This window comes from Plasmodium sp. gorilla clade G2, assembly GCF_900097015.1.
Source record: "Plasmodium sp. gorilla clade G2 genome assembly, chromosome: 11".
Lineage (NCBI taxonomy): Eukaryota > Apicomplexa > Aconoidasida > Haemosporida > Plasmodiidae > Plasmodium > Plasmodium adleri (nom. inval.).
This window is the reverse complement of record NC_041703.1, coordinates 1,451,665-1,461,573: the sequence shown is the minus strand read 5'-3', so window position 1 is coordinate 1,461,573 and position 9,909 is coordinate 1,451,665. Positions and strand designations below refer to the sequence as shown.

General features: G+C 18.3%; 3 protein-coding genes across 3 annotated transcripts; 2 read left to right on the top strand and 1 right to left on the bottom strand.

Annotated features, from left to right (window-relative positions):
- Nucleotides 1-342: 342 nt before the first annotated feature.
- Nucleotides 343-1,857, top strand: PADL01_1137900 (adrenodoxin reductase, putative; the record flags this gene model as incomplete). Its single annotated transcript, XM_028682853.1, has 1 exon — nt 343-1,857. The coding sequence occupies one exon, from the start codon at nt 343-345 to the stop codon at nt 1,855-1,857; it is 1,515 nt and encodes a 504-aa protein (XP_028539090.1).
- Nucleotides 1,858-2,255: 398 nt separating this feature from the next.
- Nucleotides 2,256-4,157, bottom strand: PADL01_1137800 (conserved Plasmodium protein, unknown function; the record flags this gene model as incomplete). The annotated part of the gene is made up of 1 exon (XM_028682852.1): nt 2,256-4,157. The coding sequence occupies one exon, from the start codon at nt 4,155-4,157 to the stop codon at nt 2,256-2,258; it is 1,902 nt and encodes a 633-aa protein (XP_028539089.1).
- Nucleotides 4,158-5,765: 1,608 nt separating this feature from the next.
- Nucleotides 5,766-8,527, top strand: PADL01_1137700 (AAA family ATPase, putative; the record flags this gene model as incomplete). The annotated part of the gene is made up of 7 exons (XM_028682851.1): nt 5,766-6,951; nt 7,107-7,403; nt 7,533-7,639; nt 7,771-7,839; nt 7,933-7,964; nt 8,119-8,221; nt 8,381-8,527. The coding sequence occupies 7 exons, from the start codon at nt 5,766-5,768 to the stop codon at nt 8,525-8,527; spliced, it is 1,941 nt and encodes a 646-aa protein (XP_028539088.1).
- Nucleotides 8,528-9,909: the final 1,382 nt, after the last annotated feature.

The window sequence follows — 9,909 nt, the reverse complement described above, 5'->3', positions numbered from 1 at the left end:
ATATATATATATATATATATGTTAAAATAAATGAGATGGTTATATAATAAAATATACATTTATTAAATTAATGGGCCTATATATATACACAATTTAATGATTATCCAAATTGAAAAAAGGGAAAATATATATAAATATATACATATATATATTATATATATATATTGAAATATATAATGTTTATAATGTATATATTTTTACCTATAATTTCTGTGCAGACTTAAATAATATATTATTAATTACATTTGTGCAAAATATTCCAAATACTATCTTTTGTCCTCATAAAATGTAATTCTTTGTGCTTTCCTTTTTTTTTTTTTTTTATTAAATTTAATAGTGAGAATGCCTTTTTATGATAATTTATTTTTTAGAACAAAAAATAAGCTGAAAATAAAATTTAATATAAGAAAAAGAAATGAATTACATCTTTTTCAGAAGCGTTATTTTTCAAATGATTCAAAATATTTTAAAGTAGGAATTATTGGATCAGGTCCTTCAGCTTTATATTGTTGTAAACACTTTTTAAAAAATGAAAATATAAAAGTTGATATTTTTGATAAGTTACCAAATCCTTATGGATTAATAAGATATGGTGTAGCACCTGATCATATAAGTGTAAAGAATATATATAAAACATTTAACCCTGTTTTATCAAATAAAGAAAGATATCGTTTTTTTGGTAATGTAAATATTGGAATTGATATTCAAATTGAGGATTTAAGAAATTATTATAATGCTGTGATTTTTTGTTGTGGAGCTTCTGATAGTTCAATTCCTAAAGAAGAATATAAAAAAGAGAATGGAATATTTCATGCAAAAGATTTAATTTATTTTTATAATAATTTTTATGATGATTTAAGATGTAATAATATCGATACATATTTGAATACATATGAAAATTTTTCTAATTCTATTATTATAGGCAATGGTAATGTATCTTTAGATATAGCACGTATTTTGATAAAATCATATGATGATTTAATAAAAACAGATATCAATCTTAATTATCTAAATGTAATAAAAAGACATAATTTCAAACATATATATATAATTGGTAGAAGAGGTTTTTGGCAATCTTCTTTTACTAATAGTGAATTAAGAGAATTATTTTCATTAAGAGATACCAAAGTTATATTAGATAAAAAAAATTATGATTTATGTTTTAAAATAAAAAATTATGATGAAACAAATAAAATGAAACAAAGACAAAATAAATTATTTTTAGATATGGTTGATAATTATGAAGAAATGAAAAAAAATCCAACTTTATACGATCAATATAAAATAATACAATTTATTTTTTATCATGAAATTAAAAATATACACAATATTAATAATCATATGAAAGAAATACAATTAGGATTAAATAAAGATATATATTCATCTCAAAATAATCACAACAATAATAAAAATGGTTATGATATAAATAATGAAAAAATAAATATTAAAACACCATTACTCATTTTTGCAACCGGATTTAAAAAAGATAATTTCTCTCTAAATTTTTATAACAAATCTGTTGATAAATATAAAGATGATATATTGAACAAAAAATTTGCAATTTTCAAAGCAGGATGGTTTCAAACAGGTGCTAAAGGAAATATAGCTAGCCATATTATTAATACTAAACAAAATGTTATTGAAATATTAAATTTTTTAAATACTACAACAACATATTATGATAAGGACATAACTGAATTATTAAAAAGAAAAAAAGTACAATTTGTTAGTATGGATCAATGGAATTATATTCAAAGTCTAGAACAAACTAATGGTGAAAAAAAAGGTCGATGTGCACAAAAATTTGCAACAGTAAAAGATATATTACAAATATTGAGCGACAAAAGAAATGAATGAAATATAAAAAAAAGGAAGATTAAAAATGCATGTAGTTATTTAATCATTTTTTTTTTTTTTTGTACCCATAAAAAAATATATTATTTAATATGGCCTATATATTATATTATATATATATATATATATATATATTATATGTATGTATGCATGTATGTTATTGTTAATATTTTACTTTTTTATTTTATTTTATTTTTTTTGTCAAACGGTTAATTTCAAAAAATTATTAATTCACTTTTTTTATTTTTTTATGAACAGACCTTTTAATATTTTTAAAAAATTTTAAATTTGTACCATTTTGTTATAATATATAATAATTTTTTCATATAACAAGTAATAATATATATGTATAGCATAATGTAAAAAATGAAAAAATAAATAAATATAAATATATATATATATTAAACCTTTTTAAAAAAATTTTGGAACAATTCTTTTAATGGGTCCTTTTTTCTTGAAATTATGTGACCATCTTTAACTATTATTGCATCAAAATCGTAGTTATATATTTGTGTAATAGTTTTATATTTAATTTTGGGGATTTTTTTTCTTTTTACATGATCGAAATAAAATATATTCACAGTGTTTATTTTTTTGGTAGATGTTTTTTTTTTAACGTTTATTTGTACTCCTATAGATTTAGTATTTACTTTTTTCAAATTATATGGATCTTTCAAATTATACATATATTTAATATTTTTATTATCTTGTTGATTATATGTATATTTTTGTATATGTAAATTATTTGTCACATTACTATCTTTCTCTTTTGACATTCTTATAATATTCTGACTTTTATTTTCATCTAAGGAAGATACCATTTTTGTGTTATTTAATTCATAATTTTTGAATGATGAAAATGTATTGTATTTGTTAAGACCTTCATATATTCCTTTATCTTGTGAAAAGTTATTTGATTTGTATTTATTTATACTTGATGAGTTTTCTAATTTTTTATCTATAGTATATGTATTATTTTTTCCATTTTTTTTAATTTGAGTAAAATTATTTTTAAAATTTTCCAATTTATCATATGAACAAATTGATGATTTTCTAATAAGTGATTTATTTATATGTTTTAATGATTCATATAATTTATTTTTTTCTATAGATTCATTATATTTTTCTATATTTTTTTCTGAAAAATTTTTGATTGTATCATTTTCTTGTAAATTTCTCAAATGAACATTTTGAACAATACTATTCGTCATTTTAAATTTATTTATATTTATTTTGTTTTGTTTTTTCATGTTATCCTTGGTATTCTTATGAAGATTTTTATTTTTTATATATGACATATTTTTTTTATCTTTATATTCTTCCTTTTCCAATTTTTCATTAGTAGTTACTGAACATTTTTTGATATCCTTTTGAGATAATAAAAAATTGGTAGGAAGTACATTCGAATTTTTTAATTTTTTTTTGTTATCATCATTATGTTTGTTATTATATTTCATGTTTTTCTTATTTTCCTTTATATATATATTTTGATTTATATGATTAAACGTTTGTATGAATGAATAATTATTTTCATCATCTGAAAGTGATTTAAAGGAAAGACTGGCTACTTCCATTTTTTCCTTTTTCATAAATTCTTCTGAATATTTTTCAAGAGGTTGATTTTTTATATCTCCTATATTATTCATATGTGTACGTTTCATATTAACCATATTTTCATAATTATGAATAAATTTATTTTTTTTATTTTTCTTTTTCTTCTTGTTTAAATGTGTGAATATATCATTATAACTTTTACTAGATCTTACACTTTGAAATATATCTGATTCATTTGTAGAAGAATTATATTCTGAATTTTTTTGATATATATTATTATTATATTTAAAACAATCTACATTTGATATATTTGAATTAATATTTTCTGTTTCTTCATTCTTACAATATTTAGTATTCGATTCATACATTCTACGAATATTATATAAAAGAATTTCCTCATCATCACAATATTGTTGATCCTTTGAATTTAAAATATTTATATTTTTATCAAGTTGTGTTATTTCTGATATATTTTGTTTATTATTGTTAAAAAAGTAATTAGAAGTAAGTGTATCATTTACTGTCCTACATAATTCTTTTGAATCTCCTAAAGTGTCTTCTTCATTTTTTAGTTTCTTACTTATAAATATATTTCCTAAAAAATTCTTTTCTATATGCTTACTACATTCTTTATTTTTATCGTGCAAAATATAAAACTGCTTAAAATGATTTATATTTGTTTTTTTTCTGAGCGATTTATCTGTCCTATCATTATCTTCTGTTGATAAATATGTGTAACATTCTTCCATGTCCCCAAAAAAAAAATATATATATATATATATATATATATTTATTTTATTATTATATTTTTTTTTCTTTGATACATCAAATATTAATTTTTTTTTTTGGTTAATGATTAAAATAAATAAGAGAATAATTTGAAAACAATTTAAATGAGAAAAAATTATTATCTTTACACATATGATGTTGAGAAGTATTTAAAATTATCACACGGTAAAATATATATATAATATAGATGTTAATTAAAATGTAAATATAAATACATATACTTAATATATATATCAGATTTACAACAGAACAACAACAAAAAAAATTAATATGTAAATAAATAAATCTTTTATGAATGTCATAAGATATGTTTATATTTTTCAAACGTATAAGTAAAGAATATACAAATATAAAAAATTAAAATATTTTTATTAAATTAATTTTTATCCTTTTATATTATAATTATATATATATATATATATATTTTTAAATTAAGCATGTCTATTATATATATATATAATTTCAAATAAAGTTTATTGTCTTTCCATATAAGATGTATAAAGAAAAAAAAAAAAAAAGGTTAATCGAAATTGCATGTGACAGAAAATCAAAATAAATATATATATACAAAATATATAATATCACATTTTGGATCTTAAAAATAATATATTATATGTTGTAGTCCTTGAAAAGTAGTTTTGTAGGTTTTTAAAATTTTTTTTTTTTTTTTTTTTTTTATTGGCTGATGGATTATTTTCTTTCATAAAGCATTTCCTTCAAATGTTGCAAAATTTATAAAAAATAAAAGAATATATATTCAAAAAAAAAAATATATATATATATATCATTTTTGATATATTTTACTCTTATATAGTAAAAGAAATGAATAAATTTATTTTATCAGTCCAATATTAAAATTGAGAAATGAGAAAATATTTCTTATAACTTTGAGATGAATTTTGCTTTATGACAATATATAAAATTCATCTATATGTATATAGTATTATTAAAAAAAAAAGAAAATCTATAACATTTATTAAAATTATAACACATAATTACAATATAATATTATATTATTATTTTATAAATATATTTCCTATGTCTTAAAAATTTTATTAATCAAGTACCATTCCTGTTAGTGCGTTGAAAAAAACTAATTTATTTTATATTAATAAATAATAAATGCAACGTTACAGTTTTGTTCATATCTAAAGAATTGTTTGTATTGTTTGTTTATTTTTTTTTTTTTTTTTTTTTTTTTTTTTTGAGAAGTGTATGTACCAGTTTGGTAAATATTCATATACTGAATTTTAAAATTATTTGATGTTCTATATATATATATATAAATATATATATATATATATATATAAATATATGTCGATATATATAATATCAAACTTCGTGAAATTTATTTTAAATGTATATTAATTTTATATATTGTTATAAAGGTGTGGAAAAATAATGGAAACAAAATTAGCATTAATTGTGTCCCCCTAAATAGAGTTATACATATATATTTATATGTATATATATATATATATATATATATATATATTTTATTTTTAACATATTTATTTTATATATTTAATTCTTTTCATAATTGATTAAAAAATTTTAATATTTCTCTGATGTGTTCAAATGAAGAGAGAAGAATACCTTTATGCTGCGAAATATGTCTGAAAAATGAAATCGATGTATCGAGCGAAATGATAAAAGTAGCTGCACATAAATGGCTATTTTCTTTAGGTATTACAATAACCTTAGGAAGACATGATCCATCTAAAATTGTTTGTGAAAAATTAAAAAAATATTGTGATTATATTGTTATTGAACCTGCTATACCTATAAAAATAGTTAAAGAGTACAATGAAGGTTTTAAAAATTATAAAAGTTATAAAAAAAATAATAATTCTAATAGTACCGATATTATAGAGATCAAAGGAAATGATGAAGACTTAGAAAATCATAATAATATTGATAATAAAATTAATATATATAATGATAATCATATAGATACCTTCGATCAAATTGATAATAATAGTTGTGAAAAATTATATCCATCACACTATTCTGTATATGAATTAAATACATTCCACGATTTAAATAGTTGTGATATAAAGTGTTCTCCACAAGATAATGATATATCAAATAATATTATTAATAATAATAATATGTATGATGAAAAACGGAAAAGAAAAAAGAGTACTCCACTAAAAAATGTAGATAAGAATAAGAAAAAAAAATCATTAGTAAGTTCCCTTAATCTTTCACAAAATATTGTACACACATCAAATTTTTCTAATGATCTAATTGAGAAAGAAAAAAAAAAAAATATATATGAAGAATCAAATTTATTATTTACTGTACCTATTATAGGAGAAAAATCTATTTCATCTGTAGAAGAAGATCCTATAATTTTACCAAACTTTTTTTGTGTTGTACATGTAGTAACATATTATAAAAATGAAGAACATATGGAAGAAAAATTTAATGATGCTAGTGAATATGAAGAAGATCAAGAACAAATAGGAGAAAAGAAAAAAAATGATGTACCTACTTACATACAATATATATTACCTCATTTAAGATTTCATAAATTATGGGATAGTTTATATTATGAAGAAAATATTAAAAGAGATTTATTAGAATATGTATCAGCATTGATGTTATTTTCAACAAAGAAAGTAGATTGTAATATGATTAATTATAATCATTTAGTCTTATTATATGGACCACCTGGAACTGGAAAAACCTCTTTATGCAAAGCCTTGGCAAATAAAATTTGTATACGTTTATCGAATATATATACAACAGGTAATAAAAAAAAAAAATATACATAATATATATATATATATATATGTATACATTATTGTTAACAAATATTTATTATTTTGTATTATATCTTTCTCTAATACAAACAACACAATCATTTTCATCATATTACATTTAAAATTCCTTTTTCATATTAGGGATTTTAATTGAACTTAACACACATACGTTATTTTCAAAATGGTTCAGCGAATCAGGGAAACAAGTTTTAAAGTTATTTAATAAAATCAAAAGGTTAATAAGTGAATATGAAGAAAATGATATTTTTATTTGCTTACTAATAGATGAAGTAGAAAGTCTGTCAGCTGATAGAAAAAGGTCTATTGAAAGTACAGATCCTTCAGATACTGTAAGAGTAGTTAATACATTGCTTACACAAATAGATTCATTGAAATATTATCATAATACATTAATATTAACCACATCAAATATTTCTGGTAAGCATATAATAATAAGTAAACAAAATATAACAAAAAAAAATATATACATATATAAATATATATATATTATCATATGAATATATAGTATTATATAAATTTTTTTATAATTCATGTAATATTTACAAGAAATGATTGATGAAGCCTTCATTGACAGAGTTGATTTAAAACAATATATTGGACTCCCCAATGAAGAATGTATATATGAAATATATAAAAACTGCATAGATGAATTGGTAAATTCTTCTTTATTGATATAATATGTAGATATAATATGGAATGATATTATATATAAAATATATTTAATATATATATTTCATGTAATAACCTTTTGTGCTGTTCTATTTTTTTTTTTTTTTTTTTATAGATAGAAAAAGAAATTATTCGTTCATCAACAAAAATTCCAAATTATGAACGAGCAATAAAATTAACAAACGTACGAAAACAAAAAGAATAAATTTAAAAATATATTCTTTTTAATATTTTTATTTAAGAAAAAATAAAATACATATATTTTTCAATTTATTAGGGCCATAAGGATGATGATAAGGAAGAATACAAGTAATAAAAATTATATTAAAGAAGAAAAAATAAAAAAATAAAATAAATTAAAAAAAAAAAGGAAATTATAAACAGACTATTATATTTACAAATATAATATAAAATTATTTATTTTGCTTTATTTTTTTCTTTTTTTTTTCTCATTTCTTAATAGCAATGGATATACACTACTCAAATGTGCTAAACTGAGTGAAGGTTTCAGCGGAAGGTGTTTGAGAAGAATACCTTTTCAGGCTTATGCTTATTTTTGCCAAGCCGTAAAAAAATAAGAAAGAAATAAACATATTCACACACACGTTATATAATATATATATATATATATATATTTATTTATTTAATAACCAGTTGATATTAATTATTTATTTAGAATATTTTATTTTATATTTTTATAATTTCACCCTGATTTAATTTTACAGACCCTACGATTTTATAATTGCACGAATAACAATCAGGAAAAGGTCTTAATTTCTCTTGAAGAATTTTTCATAGCTCTTCAAAAAGCTATACATAAAGAAACTATAAATAAAAGCAAATTATCTGAACAAAAAAATACAAAGTCATAAATTTATATGTAATGATATATAAAAACAAGAGAGGAAAAGTAAAAGAAAAAGAAAAAAAAAAAAAAAAGAAAAATTGTATTTTATCATATAAATGAAATATTATAAAAAAGAAATAAATACATCTTCATAATTTAAAATCTTATTAAGAACAATTTTATTCATTCTGTTTTTTTTTTTTTTTTTTTTTTACATTGCAATGTTATTTCTTTATATTATTAAAGTTTGCACAACTGTTAATTTTTTTGAAGAGTAATATATACATTGGAAAATAAAAGTTTTTTAAAATATGCTAGTTTATATTTATAAAATGTTTATTATATTATATATGAATAAACACCAGCCAAATAGAATATATATGCTTCTACATTTATTTTGTATTATGGAACATACACGAGTATATATATATATATATAAAATGAATTATTTATAATATACAATATAATTTCAATTATTTATAAAAATTTAAATTATATTTTTTTTGTGTAAAGATAATCTCATATAATTTAAAAAAAAAGAAGAAGAAGCAAATACAATCATATTTTTAAATTTCTAAAATATTATACATAATAATATTATTTGTTATGGGTAAAAATTAATATATTAAGGTAGAAATATATAAACTATTAATATATATATATATTTATTTATTTATATATTTACATATATTTTTTATTAAAATAAAAAGTGTAATTTCCTCTTTTACTTTTAAATATTTTATTTTTTTATTAAAAATGTACACGTTATAAAACAAATCTACAAACGAAAAATGTTGAAAAAAATATATACTTTTTATCATCCTTTTTTTTTTTTCTTTTTTTTTTTTCTTTTTTTTTTTTTCTTTTTTTTTTTTTCTTTTTTTTTTTTTTGAATAGAGATTTTATATGTAGATTTAATAGTTTATTATAATGTACTACTAAGGATATTTATTTATTCAGTAATGAATAATATACAATATATATATATATATATATATATATATATATTAATATTTATATAAAATTTTGGTAAAAAGAAAAAAGAAAAAAGAATATTCGCTGTGTACAATTCTATATAAGCAATTTATATATTATATTAAGTTTATATATTTTATATTAATTTAATATAAAGTTATTATAAAAGTGTTTATATTTTATTAATATATATATTTCTTAATATAAAAATGATTAAAATATACCACACCGATATGCAAAAGGGATTATAATATTGTTGTATTTTTGTATAATTACATATACATATATATATATATATATATATATATATATATATATATATATATTGTATATATTTATTTCTCAAAATATTTTTTCATAATACAAATATATAACAGTATGAATTACACAAAACTTATTTTTCTTTCATATAAGAATATTAAAAATTCATGT